The 15,000-nt window shown below is 43.8% G+C and overlaps 1 protein-coding gene across 2 annotated transcripts in view; it reads right to left on the bottom strand.

Moving 5' to 3' along the window:
- The window catches only part of col5a1 (procollagen, type V, alpha 1), a 146,543-nt gene that overhangs the window by 90,570 nt on the left and 40,973 nt on the right, over positions 1–15,000 (bottom strand). For both annotated transcript variants that reach the window (XM_084047612.1, XM_084047613.1), the window contains exons 3-4: positions 12,364–12,577; positions 9,555–9,717 (exon numbers count right to left, since the gene is read on the bottom strand). In XM_084047612.1, coding sequence (XP_083903738.1) covers positions 9,555–9,717; positions 12,364–12,577 — 377 coding nt within the window. The remainder of the gene's footprint in view (positions 1–9,554; positions 9,718–12,363; positions 12,578–15,000) is intronic.

Here is a 15,000-nt window from a genome sequence, read left to right as displayed (position 1 = left end):
AGCAGGGGTCAGCCCACTGCACAGCAGCAGCCATAAATCAATGCGCGCACACGCATAGAGTCGCACACACACACACACACACACACACACGCACACACACGCACGTACGCACGCACGCACGCACGCACGCAGTTAGCAGTTGCAAGCTAAGACGTCAAGTACACTGTCATATACATGCACTACTTTCCACTCCCGACTGTGAGCTAGTTGCCATGGAGGGCTCAGGTCAGCTGCCAAGAGATCCAGGCGGGTCTACCTCACCCTCCATCAGCCTGTGGAGCTACAGGCAGGTCTACCTCACCCTCCATCAACCTGTAGAGCTACAGGTAGGTCTACCTCACCCTCCATCAACCTGTGGAGCTACAGGCAGGTCTGCCTCACCCTCCGTCACCCTGCAGTTGATTCTGTCCGGTTTGCATATAGGAAGATCCTGAGAGAGTAAAAAATTACCCTTATGGGGCAATATTCACACTCAGAGTTAAATGAACACTCAGGATTTTACTGTGCAGTCCTCTTTTTCCATCACTCGCTCCCCCTTCCATGCCATTACCCCCCTTCCCCCCCCATCCCGGTGGACGTCACAGCAATTTGCCTCGGCAAGTGGAGGACTAATCTGCATTTGCTGAAAACATAAAAACTGCTGTGGGAACACTTTTTTTTTTGCCTGCTGTCAGAGTTAACTTACAGCAAAAGTTAAAGCAGTACACACACACACACACACACACACACACACACACACACACACACACACACACACACACACACACACACACACACACACACACACACACACACACACACACACACACACTCACACACACACACACACACACACACACACACACACACACACACAGTACTGTAGGGTTGAACATGTGGAGAAAAATGTCTACATGTCACTTTAATAACATTGCAATTGCTATACAATTTGCGATTACATTTTTTTAAGTTCAGCTTCAATTCTGTTTACTGATTACTATAACTATTATATGAATATTATAACTACCACAACATGAAATGATATACCGGTGTTATTGCATGTTTAGCCCATTTACTACACAATTAATGGAAACCAATGGCTTCTTGGACTGCAAATGAAACCGTAAAATAGTGAGCTAAACATTAAAAAACATATGGTCCTTTCAGTGGGTGAAATTAATATTGTATTTGATTCATAGACCAACTCTTTTATGCAATGACTGTAATTGCAGCCTCTGTGGTTTAGAAATTGCATAGTTCATAATATGATTCAATTAAAAGTTCAGTCCTACATAAACATCTAACAAATTCTCTCTTCTATACTGTGTCCCTTTCCGCAACTTAATAGACAGTGAGTGTACTAGCAGCATAGACGGCTTTGACACTGAAGGGTGCCATTTATCAAGGCCATGACACATCTTTTTGCATTCAGATGTAATGGAGGTAGACTACACATTTAAATCACTCGAAGCCCTGGAATCCTCATAGTCACCTCCAAAAAGAAAGCCTGAACAAAGCTAAAATAAACCAGAACAGCTGTCGCCGACTCACTGTTGGGTCTCTCCATTTTTAGACTTGTGGAAAGCAGTGCCACAGTGCATTCTAGGGGCAAGTCATTGTTATGTGGACTGGACACCAAGCCAACACAAAGCAGAATGGAGAGACTTCTATTTCATTTAAAGCCGCAATTTGTTAGTTTCATCTCCTGCCGAACCATGGGTCAAACACCAAATATCTACCGCTCATCCAAAATGGAATCCACACAGGAGATGATGATGTTGCACATATGAGCTTCAGGCAGAACTTCCTGTCAACCAGAAGGTGTCCTACCACGACACCAGGGTCTAAATGTCTCAATGGAAGAGCAGGGAGACCACCTCCAACCACTGCAGATGTGCTAGTTACAGTATATTGTATTAATAAACGTTAAAACCAAAAAAAAATGTTTTAGTCATTAAAATAAGTCCCGGACTGCTGCAGCTTTAGCCAAAACAAACAAACTGGCTTCTCTGATGTGTCCCAGACAGAGAAGTCTGTTGTGTTGTGACTGTGTGAGTTTGTGTAATGTTTAAGCATGAGCCTTATCGTACGAGATCTTCCCTTTTTGTGCCAGAAGCTGCAGTGAAGCAGCTCCACAGAGCTGCTAACATTTCCCACGTGTCTGGTAATGCAGGAAGTGACACATGCTAGCTATTCACCTACCATAACCACAACAACAGCAAAACCCAGACGGGATGCTAGTACAGAAGACCCTATAGTTCTTCTTTCAAACACTTTTCACGAATGTGAGTATTTTCATGAATAAAGCAATTGAGACAGAGAGTCGCGCCGTTACGACTTAAGTACACACACAATTAAGCAACTGTGGAGCCATTGTTTTCAGAAGCAACGCTAAAGCCATTGAGAAAACAATAAAAACGAGACCCTGCACAGTCAGCGGTCCGGTGATGTCATCGGCCATGTTAGTTTCACAACAACATGGAAAACAGGGCCAAAAGTGGCGTCAAATTAAATTCTGAACTTTTGTAACTTTGCAACATCAGCAGAAAATATTTAGGCTAATTATAACCACCTAAACTAAACCCAATACTTCAAGCCCACTACTTTTTCCCTCCAAACCAAATATCTTCACCAAGAACAGCCGATGTACAAGGCAAGCTTGTAGATCGGCTATTTTCACCGAATATTCACCCCAGAAAAGAGAGATTAGAAACTCTCTCTCTATCCCCCCGCGGTGTGCGTCCAAGCACAGTGCATGTTTATATAATTTCTTATTCCCTTCCCCATCTGCCAGAACGCCTGCATCTCCCCCACTCATACCGTCCGTAGCATAATCCCCCCCCCATTATTCTTTTAATATCTTAACCTCAACTCCCCCCTTCAAGTCATCTTTTCCACTAAGCTACCTCTCCCCTCCCCTCCTCCCCACCCCTCCCCCGTCCCGACGCGGCGCGGTGCGATGCCTGGGGCTAGCGGCGGCCTATCAGCACATGCTGCATGATGTCATGTGACATGGCCGCCGTTCAAGGGCTGACATCAGTGGAGAGAGAATTCCTCATTCTTTCCACCAGTCTGGCTCACCTATCCCTATTACCACTACAACCTCCATTCTCTCCTACAGTACCTCTGCTCCGTGCTCTTTAGCTCACTGCTATCGCTACGTACTGTACTGTACATATCGTTGCTGTCATAAACCTCATATCTCCATATTTTAACTTTTTGTGTTTTTTCAACGCCCTACTTGACCATAATACATTATCACACGAAAGTATAAAAAGCGACAGTTTTTGAGATATTAGCTTATCTGCTACTTTTGATACTTTTGAATTTGACTCCTGAAAAGTAACAGTTTTGGACACAATGAGTTTTCCATACGACAGAGACGATACGTACTGTTTGTGTATGTACTGTAGGTTTTTGTATGTATTGTATGTAACCAGATGGACAGTATAAATTGAACCAAATGGAACGAAGACCTTGTAGATTGTAGAGTTTGTGGATCTGCCATGTTTGCCTATTATGACATGCCAAGAACAAGGGCACTAGGGTTCAACTGGTAAACTCGTAAGAGTTGAATTAACCACTTGAACCCATATCCATATTCTGGAAGGGGAAACATTCGCCAAAAATAGCTGATCTACAAGCTCACTATGCATGGAAACGTGACGCATTGTGACCTTGTAGATCGGCTATTTTCGGGAAGAGACTTGGGGGGGAAAAAGTACAGTTGTAACTCAAGTCGGTTCTCTAAGACCAGAGGGTTTAAGTGGTTAACACTCCAGATTTGACGGTGTAGAAACGTAGAAGCGTTATAAGTATACACCAGACGGTACCTCATCCCTCCTTCCATCTGAAACACTCCCCCTGCTATCTCCCCATCTGTCTGCACTGTCCCCTGCCTCACTCCTCACCTCCATTCAGTCCCCGGGTTTGCGTGCAGATCACCTTTAAAATAAGGGTGAGCTGCACATCTGTCTGTCTGTGTTTGCTCAGAGCCAGCCACCACAGCCATTCATTTCACATGATGGTGTTTCCAGTCTGGGGAGGGACTGGGGCCCTAAATTATCCAACATTTTTCTTGGCAACGTTCGCTTGGGAAACGAAACGACAGCGCTGTGAAATCAGCGGACGACGGTAAGCCGCTGCGTGGTGCCAGCCTGCCAACCTGCCAGGCAGGCAGGCAGACACGTAGGCAGACAGACAGACAGGCAGGCCGGCAGACAGGTAGGCAGACAGGCAGGCAGACAGGCAGGCAGACAGGTAGGCAGGCAGGCCCTCCTGTCTTCCGCTCAGAGAAAAAATTATACACAAACACACCCTCCTCGACGCCCGCCCGCGCACGCAATTATGAAGAAGCAGACGATTCCTGCCACTGAGGGCCGTCAGCTGGGACTAGCACATACAGCGTTTCCCCAACAATGGGACCCAAAATATATACTGTATATATGTTTTAAAAAAATCAAACAAATTCCATAAATGTAAAAAAAAACGTAATAAATGGTGAAAATCTACAAGCTCAGAACACATGGCATCACGCACGTTTTGTGCTTGTAGATCTGCAAAGTTTTACTATTTTTGAATTTTAATCCATACTACACACTACAGTATAAGGTTTCCACCAGACAGCAACGTTATATGATTTCATTTGGATATGAACAACGTGCATAAACCGGCACCGACAACTGTAATTACAATTCATAATCTTTATAGACAAGACTAGTTCAGAACAGAACCGACATATTAAAAAAAAAACTTTAGATGTAATCTACACATTACGGCACTTATGGGAAATAGACACGCTCTTTCTAGAACCACAATAACCATGTCAGAAACCAAACCACAAACCACTCGGGGTATGAGTGCTAAAACTAAGTGCTACCTTCACATGCATGTACATGAAGGAAAAAGACTGTCTCTCCCACAGGGGGATAATTTATAAGCAAATAAAACATCAATGTGACTCCTCCGTTCACACAGTAAAATCCTCGGTGTTCATTTAGAATATTAATTAAACATTTCAGACTCTCAGGATTAAATGAACACTGTAGATTTTTACAGTGGACCACACCTCCAAGTTGGGATAATCCCCAAGAGGGAGGATTCTTTCCCTCTTCTCCTCTGTGTTTCTGCGTATGTGTGATGTTTTATCATTTATTTCCATGAATGTATCTCTCTATAATAGCCGCTCCTGTTTCCCAGACCAGTTCACAATCATCTTTGTTCCATTCACTGTTTTTCCCCCTCGCCTCTGCCTTCAACAAGCCCTTTATTCCCCTGTCTGTGTGTCTGTCGCTGTCAGGCAGAAACCTTGTATCTTCATCTCATCTTTGTATGTATTTTTCAAAAATGAATGCCCCATTTCAGAGTTGTCTTTGTTGCATTACAATGTTGTGCAAAAGTAGCAAAACAAATTGCCAATCCAGAAGCTCACAACATGTTCCATCGCATTGTTTTGAAACGTTTGGAAAATTACGAATTAACGATAATAGCATGAATGCCGAAAATAGAGACGCCAGGATGAAAGCGGTTAAGTGTGTCTGTAGGTTTAAAAAAAAAAAAAAAAGAGCTTGTGACAAAATTATAACTACATTGTATCCATTGGAACACAAGTTCTTTCTTTGCATTTCCTTCAAAGTAATGGTTTTGGACATACAAGGTTTCTGCCTGAGAATAAAGATTATGACCATTTTTTTTTTTTCAAAGGACTTCAGCTAGAAGTTCGCAGGCTCTTGAATCAATTGAATTAAATGGCCGGCTACTGAAATCAAATATGTGTTTTCTTGCTCACCACCTCTTTGGCAGTAGCTGCCTTTGGCAAAAGTAAACACAGGATCAGACTAAACTATGGAGGGGAGTACAAGGAGAAAGGGAGCGCGGCCTGAGCATAATTTGGAAAGTATGTGGCATATTTTCCATTTTCTGCAAGTGCTGGAGCTTGTCCCTCTTCTCCCAACTGGCAGACGCACAGCAGGAGGAGAGCATTAAACATCTCTCTGCACAAAATGTCTGCCCGTTCCCACGGTAACGAGTTGCCTGTAATTGCTGGATATCAGTCGGTGTGAAATAAAATATGTAGGTTTACTCAAGTACTTTACTTAAGTACAATTACTCTTTTACTTCTTGATGCTTTATACTTCTACTCCACTACATATCAAGAGGCGAATGTTGTACCTTTTACTCCACTACATGTATTTGACGGCTTTAGTTACAAGTTACTTTGTATGATTTTGTTTTTTTCTTAAACTTTTATCCCACGATTTTGTAACCCATTTTTCATCCAGTGCCAATTGTCTAATTAATCCTGGGCGCTACACTCCCTTTGCCAGCCTAGGGAGAGCCTAGAGCCGAGCTCATGCCTCCTTTAATGCATGAGAGCTAGCAAGCCACTTCTTATCACCTGACAGGGGGTAGTTACCCTGGTTAGACGTAGCGCGTGGAAGGAACACGTTATACCAACCAGTTCATTTCCCCTTCATCAGGCGGTCCGGCTGGCCAGGGGGACGCAGTATAGAGACCAGGATTACTGCATGTTTTTGTGAGGGTACCTACCCTAGGAGACACAGGGAGAACATGCAAACTCCACACAGAAAGGCCATTTCACCAACCCCACCTAGGGTATGGGCACTGATAACGCGGAGGAGAGAACACCCCCTCAGCGCCCACAGCGTCCCCGGCGGGAATCGAACCCAGGACCTTCTAGCTGTGAGGCGCTACCGACTGCGCCACGTGCCCCCGTTGTATGATTCATAAAGATAAAAATTGTCTTCGATAATAGCAGATCTACAAGGCAAGACGTGTTGTGAATCCTCAGAATGCTAGGGTTCAAGTGGTTCATGTAAAAATAAAGTTCCTATCACAAAACGATTTGGCGGCCCCCCTGTAGTAACTCTGAGGGCCCCCTTTAAACCCCATGGTTTAAAGACTTCCCTCTGTCACCTCGGCCTGTTGACTAGTGAAAGCTATACAAGCCACGAGAAGAACAACAGTCTGAGGAGAATCAAAAACGTCCCGGTTCAATAAAACCACCACTCTGTGATGATGTCAGACGGAGGAGATTTACTGGTGGCCATTAACAGCACAGCAGGGAGAGAGTCAGCTATCACACACACACACACACACACACACACACACACACACACACACACACACACACACACACACACACACACACACACACACACACACACACACACACACACACACACACAGCAAAACATCTTTAGAACATAAACTTGGGTAATTATTTTGTCCTGTACATTAAGTACTTGTTTTAAAGCTACAGTCCTTAAGTTGTATTTCCTCTACCGACAGAGAGAGAGGCAATCGCAACGTTAACATTCAAACCCACGTGGGAAACTATACCTCTACCACTCATTCAAGAGGGATGCCTCCCCTTGACCAGGGGAGATATTGGGCTTATGAGCTTCAGGCAGTGCTACTTGTCAACCAGTAGTGTGTGCTCAGCATCTAAATGTCTCAATGGAAGAGCAGGGACACCGCCTCCAACCAGTGAACATGTACTAGTTATATTGTGTTAACATACTCCACCATACACTACAGATGTAGTAGTTATATTGCATTAACATACTCTACCTACCATACACTACAGATGTACTAGTTATATTGTATTAACACACTCTACCATACTGTACTAATGGAAAACAACTTTAAAATAATGTTGCATTCATTCATTCCAGATTGCGGCTTTAGGCAGGGGTTACGAAATAATAACTATTTTATGTCCCATCATATATCTAGTGCCTCCTATGGCTTGGCAGGCCCAAGTTGAGGATTCCAGGGAGCGTGATGTCATCATTCTTCCACAGTTTCTGTTCCCGTTGTGAGCATCACAGAGGTCAAGGGTGATCTGGCTCAACCAGTAAAATCCTGAGTGTTAGTTTAACTCCTGAGAGTGTGTATAATTAGATCCAAATGAACCCTTGCGGGTCCATTTGGTTCCAATTGTATGTTCTCAGGAGTTACAGTGTATAAGCACAGCTCTGACAAGACTACGTGTGTGTTTGTGTGTCTGTTTATGTGTGCTTGAACGCATTACATGTGTTTGTGTATGTGCATGCGTGTGTGCATTCGTGAGCAGCGCAACCCCCCCCCCCCAACAACAGCGACATAAGTCATTTGGCACCGTGTTTTCTTCTTGTCTCTCGCCCTACGAGTTCAAAAAGGGTAACGTATTTCATGTTGACATGTGCCTGTCGGGCATGTGTTTGGTGTTTAATAAGCCCTGAGGGTGCTTGGATGACACCGAGCTCGCCTCACATCAATCTCAAAGCTTTTCTGAAGAAAGGGATCGGCTGAGGGACAGAGACACCCATGCACTAATGAGAACATATTCACACCGTCTCTCACCATGTGCTAAACGCCCTTTTCAACGAACAAAGACATAATAGCACGGCACAGACAACATACTGTACATGCGGCCTGAGGGACTGAACTAGCTTGTCAACCGTCTCAATCCGGCCCGCAATGTAGTGAAAATAACATCAAATGACACCCAAAAAAATAAAGAAATAAAAGGCAGCTTAATGTTAATGGCTTTCGAGGGAATTTAACTCAATGAATTGATTCAATGACTTGATTCCAATGAATGGTGAATCATATTTATAATTGTGAAACAGTCTTGAGTCCATATTCTTTCCCTTAATGCGATGTGTTGCATCAGTAACCTATGAAATGGTGCGAATCAGACAACTAGCAGGTTATAAATTTGAAGGCTGATTTAAAAGTTGATACTGCATTGATTGAAGTGGTCTGTTTATGTACATAAGTAATCTTCATTGCAACCTCAGAGAACACCAGAGTGACGCATACAGCTGGACAAAAGTTCAACATGTCGTCACAGAAAATTCTTGTGTTGTGAAGCACAGACCCAGGCCTCCTGGCCTGGCAAACAGCCTACAGTATAGTGAAGCAATCTGTCATGTCTGCCAATTTCATACAGTTTTAACATAATTCAGCACCATGTGTTTCAAGTTTCAATTCAATAGTATATCCCTTCGCTCACTTTATCCATGTCAATATGGCCCTGTGGGGGAAAGAAATGCTGCCCAACCCCTGTGACAGCATCTTCAGGGGAAGAGAGCAAGAGGGGTACAGTATATACAGTAAAGGTGAAAACAGTGAAAACATATCACTTGTAACGCTGGGACCAGAACTGTAATATTTCAACAATAATTGACTCCGTCTGCAATATTAACCAAACCACAAATCCTTCATCGTCTTTTATCACACGGCTTCGCTGAACACTTGAGTCTGATATGTCTGCATAACAGACCATTGTTCTGGCTTTGTTTACGTTGCTATGGATGCAGTAAACATCCATTAGTAACGTAGATGGAATCTTTTCCTTTCTTTTTTTTAAAGCAAAAACTGGTAAACTAATGATATAACACATTTTTGAATAAACATTTCACGTCAAATTTGGAAGCATTGCAATCAGAGGGAGAATATGCCAAATATATTGCAAAATAAAACTTGATATGGGTGATGCAGGACAGACACAAAGTTCTGTCCCTCGCCTCTATGTGACACATGAAGGAACTCATTAATATACTGACCTCAAAGACTTCTTCATCAAGTATTCTAGTTCCAAACACTACAATTCCTTTGGTGTCGATGATGGGGTGGGGGCTTCGGAGCAGTTTCTGGGTGGTCTTCTTCTTACAGTCCAGGATGAGGGTGATGGTCTGCTTGTGTACGCTGATGGCCACTCGATGCCACCTGGGGAGGGGACACAAGGAAGGCGAGTTCAAGTGCTGCCTCAAAGATTCCCAACCAGACAAAATCCGCTTAATTCCGGTTCATATTTCATTGCATGAGGGTGTCGTACGCCGGATATAACCGATCTACAAGTTCACAACGCGTGTAGGACGCAATGCGTTGTGATCTTGTAGAGCTGCTATTTTCGGCGCACAAGACTGGGGTACGACAGAGAATAAAAAAAAGTACTTAGAGCATTGCGGAGAAAAATGGCAGCAGTCTGAATTAGCCCTGCGTAGTTATCGTCTGCCATTCTAAATGTAATGTAAAGTAATGTATCTAATCCTTCAAATGAGCGTGTGATGAGCCTGAGGCCTGAGTACAGGATGTGTGCATTAGCTAATAGCTATTAGTGTTAGACTATAAAAGTGTTGCCTGTTTTACTGTTGTTATAAAACATCATTGGTAATGGTAACCCTATCGGTATGCAACTCATGCGGTGCTGAGTCGACAACATGGCCAGCGCTCGCTCAGGCACAACTCAAGGGGTGCAAGGCAGGCCAGCTTCTGTCAGTGTGCCTAACTAAGATCTACAAGCCCACAACCCCGCTGCAAAGCGTGCCTGTCTGTGAGCCGGCACGTGAGGGCAAAAACAGTGTATTTTATTTTTCTGTTCATGATTTAATCCATCTGCCACAGTTTCTTTATCTCATTCAGTCAAGTAAAAGTAGACATGCCTTTTTAGGCTATAGGCAACTGTCAGCTTGATCGGAAGCAGTACATGATGTTATACAAGGCATGGGATTACATTTATTCAATATCTCCTGCTGCAAAACGTAGCCCAAATATCCATGACCATAAACTACATGAACCTTAGCATCCCTTTTCCAGGCATGTCTCTAACATTCAGCGGAAATAGCCCATCTGAAAACTCACAACACATCACAACGTGAGCCTGTAGATCGGCAATTTTCACCGAAGAGATCTTATGGGTTAAATAATGAGACTCATAAGATTAACATTTATGTAAGATGTGAATATTAATGCTTTGTTTAACAAGTACTTATGCACTCAAGGACACGTTTGCGTGCCTAGTTGCGATAACCATCTACCTTAAAGGGACACCTGGTTCAGATGCTGTTAAAGTCCCAACACATAAAACCCATCACACACACACACACACACACACACACACACACACACACACACACACACACACACACACACACACACACACACACACACACACACACACACACACACACACACACACACACACACACACACACACACACACACACACACACACACCTGTTCTCTGATTACAGAGGAAGATGCATAAACAAACAAACAAACAAACACAGGGTCTAAAAACAGCCTGGCTGCCATGTTGATCTCATGTGACCAACATGTGACATCTGTCATCTACTGTACAACGTTATCTATGATGAATGACTCTAAATTTGGCCAAATTTGGGCAAGGGGCGGCCGTAGCTTAGTGGGTATAGAGAGGCAGTCTGGTAATCGGAAGGTCACCACCCAGCGATATGTGTCAAAGCGCACCTGAGCAAGACACCACCAACACGTGGCCATCAGCTGGGTGAAGCCGAATCAGAAGGTTTCAGATCAAACCCCTACCAAGTTAACTAATGTGTGGAGGAACGTTCCTAGGCCTACTGGCAGCGTGCAAGAAATACAGCGCTGATCACAGTCCAGCAGTTTGCAAGATTATCCCCGGACGGACAGACAGACAGAGAGACTCACAGATATATGATATACAGGTGTCTTGTCTCTTTACAGAGTCACGCCGTAAAAAAACAAAGTTCATGGTCTGCGATAAACACCCTGATGCTGCCTGATATAGTGACATAATTAACATGATTATAGTTTTGTCACAGTCTGGATTATGACTGAGGCCCTTTGAGGGATAATGCCTTATGATTAGTGTACAGTTCTGCACAAATGTAAAGACTGACAAATGCCTTATGATTAGTGTTCAAACGTACACGTAAATACTGACATAATATGCCTTATGATTACGATTAGTGTACATAATTATGTTAAGACTGACAGATGCCTTATGATTAGCGTACAGTTCTGTACAAACGTAGAGACTTAAAGGAGTATTTCACCCGCAAAATGACTTTATTTATCGATTAGTCACCCCAGGCTTGAATTCATGGACATTCTTTTGTTTATGTCGCATTCCTATCCAATAATTTGTTGACGAGCAGTGGGTTCCGGTAGGAAAGTCTTTGTGTCCTTTGTGTCTCTTACCGGAACCCACTGCTGGTCATTAAATTATTGGCTCAGGAATGCGACATAAACAAAAAAATATCCATGAATTCATGGGGTCTCCATGGGGTGAGTAATCGATAGAAAAAAAGTCATTTTGGTTGTGAACTATCTCTTTAAGCCCGATATATACTGTACTTCATGACAAGCCCGAAAATAGCGATCTACCAAGCTCACAACGCGTCGCAGACACGACGCGCTGTGAGCTTGTAGAACGCTATTTTCACCGCGCTACACCGTCCGGTACAACGGAGCCTAAATGAAGCATGCCGGATGTCAATTCAAACGTCAGTCGTGCTGTCGCGCAGCACAAAGCACAGGTGTGTGTGTGTGTGTCGGCGCGAGCGGTGTGTGTGTGTGTGTGTCACCTACTTTCCGTCAGCCAGGTTGACTCCTCTGAACAAGGGGTAGTCTTCAGGACTAGGCTTCCCCGTGTGGTCCTCGTACAGGAAGACCGGGGAGCGGCCCACTTCCAGACCCAGCTGCTGGATGCCCTGCTCATTGTAAACAGACATCAGGAAGGACTGGCTGCCTTTCTTAGGCTTCACCGTGGCCAAGATGGAGAAGTCCTCCGGGAATACATCAGCTGGTGGAAGGAGGGAAAGATGGAGAAATGGAGAGAGTTACAAACAGTACTTTTTTTTTAAATCTCATGGACCACCAGTTTGACATGCATTAGGCCATTTACCTTTGGGACCCCAATACGCTGCAACAAGACCTAAAAGGGTCAATTTGGTTACAACATGTACCTGGGGACCTCCTGGAACCTCCTCAAGGACCCCCAGGGGTCCCCAAACTCCACTTTGAGAAACACTGCTTTATACTATAAAGCGGTGCATAAAGTTTATGAACATTATTATATCACATTTTGTTCTGACCTTGCAATGTGATTGGCTGAGAGGGCAATATCTGCCCATATAGTGCTCTGAACTAACCATGAGATATTGGCATAGACTGTAGGTAACATGTCTTAGGGTGGTGCTAGCATGGTTTTGGAAGATATATACTGTTGAGTATGAAGAGATGGTTCCTATTATCAAATGATAAATTATACACAGCAGAGAACCTCAGGGTTACTGATACTCTGGATGTGCCTATTTTTACACTATCTCAGAGTTCAGTGAACTTGTTTTTGCTGTGTACAGACGAACAAATATTGTTTCTTTGGGGTGGTTGAGGTGCTATATATCACCACTGTCGTACAAAGAAGCTGTTCTGCTCCTGTATGGTTCTTTAAAAGGTTCTCTGCTGGTTCTTCAGGTAAGTTTAGACAGCTCTAATGGTTCTATGTAGCACCATTTGACAAAGGCGTGACATGTAGCACCTTTAAGGAACTATTTTTAGCGTGTTTTTAGAGTGCACATTAGTTGAGACAAATGCATGCAATAGGCTGAAACCAGAAAAAAGGAGAAAGGGACATAGATGACATTTAGCTTGGAGCATCTCAAGACTTGAGATGTTTTCCAAAAATGTGTCTCTGCCATAACAATCAGAAAAGGACAAAATTCCTGGGATGTATGGCAGAGCAGAGGTGTGGTGAAGGAGAAAGAAATAAGTGAGGGGGGGAAGGGGAGACTAGCATACTGGGAAAACGGAGCATTTGCTGGGTATCGCACAGGAAGAGAAGGGTAATGAGAAGAACACATGTTAGCTGGGAGGTTTTCTAGAACTATCCACCCGGCCTCTCACTCTCTCCCTCTCTCCCTCTCCTCCGCTACACAGTAAAACCCTGAGTGTTCTAACAGACACCCAGACGCACCGAGAGAGACAGATGTAGAGGGGGTGGAAAGGAGCCTTTTGTGCAAGGTAGAGGAAAAAGGGGAAATGGGTAGATTTCTTGAATAAAGACACATTTAAAGGAAAGAAATAAAGGTTATAGAAGCAGAACTATGATGAGAACATGTCTCAAATAAATGCCTGCCTGCCTCCCTCCCTCCATCTGCATGTGTGCTGTGCTGTGCACTCCCTGCCTCCATTTTGTTAGGAGTCAGCCACACATCTGTCTGACAGATGCCCAAGGTTACTGCAAGGCCTCATGGGACATTCTCAGCCCCCCAGCAAGAGGACCAGGCTTCCTATAGTTCAGTGCTTCTCCAATGTTTTCATATCGAGGACCAATCAACGTGTTTGGCCGCAGACTCCCCCCCGTCGTCGTCTGAAGATATTTTGTGCCAGGGACCCCCATACCGGATTTGTTTTTGTTAAACTGTTTAAAAACGTTCCAACATTTTTCACATCTTTTCAAGATTTTTGGGAAATAGGCTTAGCGTTAGTTAAACCCATTTTGATGCTATATTAGCTGGGGTGAAACCCCCTCAAGGACCCCTGGGGGTCCCCGGACCCCACTTTGAGAACCACTGTGCTAGTTGATAGACCATTTATGTACAGGTGGAAGAAGTAATCAGACTTTATACTAAAAGTAGCAATACCACAACATAAAAATTACTGTTACAAGTAAAAGTGCAGTGCAGGCCTGTATTCAAAATTTGACTTTAGTAAAAGCACAAAACTATTGGCATCAAAATATTTTTACAGTATATTTTGCCAATCTACAAGCTCACAAACACAGCGTGAAAGATTTTGAAAACTTTTTTAATGTGAAATGGAACATTCTGCATAATGAGTACTTTTGCTTTTGCCACTGTAAGCATATTTTGATGCCAATACTTTTTGTACTTTTACTCACAGGACTTTCGCTTTTTAAACATTTTGGTATTGCTACTTCCATGTAACAAAATCAGAGTATACCTCTTCCGCCACTGGTTGTAGTGCTTTTGTACAGTATCAGCTCCTCTCTCAACTATTACACCCTCCAGTCTGCCCCATGGTCCAGTAATGGGAGACAGACAGGCTGCGCTGGATGGAAACACCAAATTACAGTGTCTACAGGCAACAGGCAGCCAATCAGAACCCATGGAAACACAGACGCCTCAGCGGGAAGGCTGTGGGGAAGTCTGGAGACCGAAGAGGTTGAGGAGAGGAGAGGAGAGGAGAGGAGAGAGGAAATTA

The sequence above is a fragment of the Gymnoscopelus microlampas genome (assembly GCF_963454915.1).
Source record: "Gymnoscopelus microlampas genome assembly, chromosome: 21".
Lineage (NCBI taxonomy): Eukaryota > Metazoa > Chordata > Actinopteri > Myctophiformes > Myctophidae > Gymnoscopelus > Gymnoscopelus microlampas.
The sequence above is the reverse complement of the archived record's forward strand: the minus strand, read 5'-3'. Positions and strand labels throughout refer to the sequence as shown.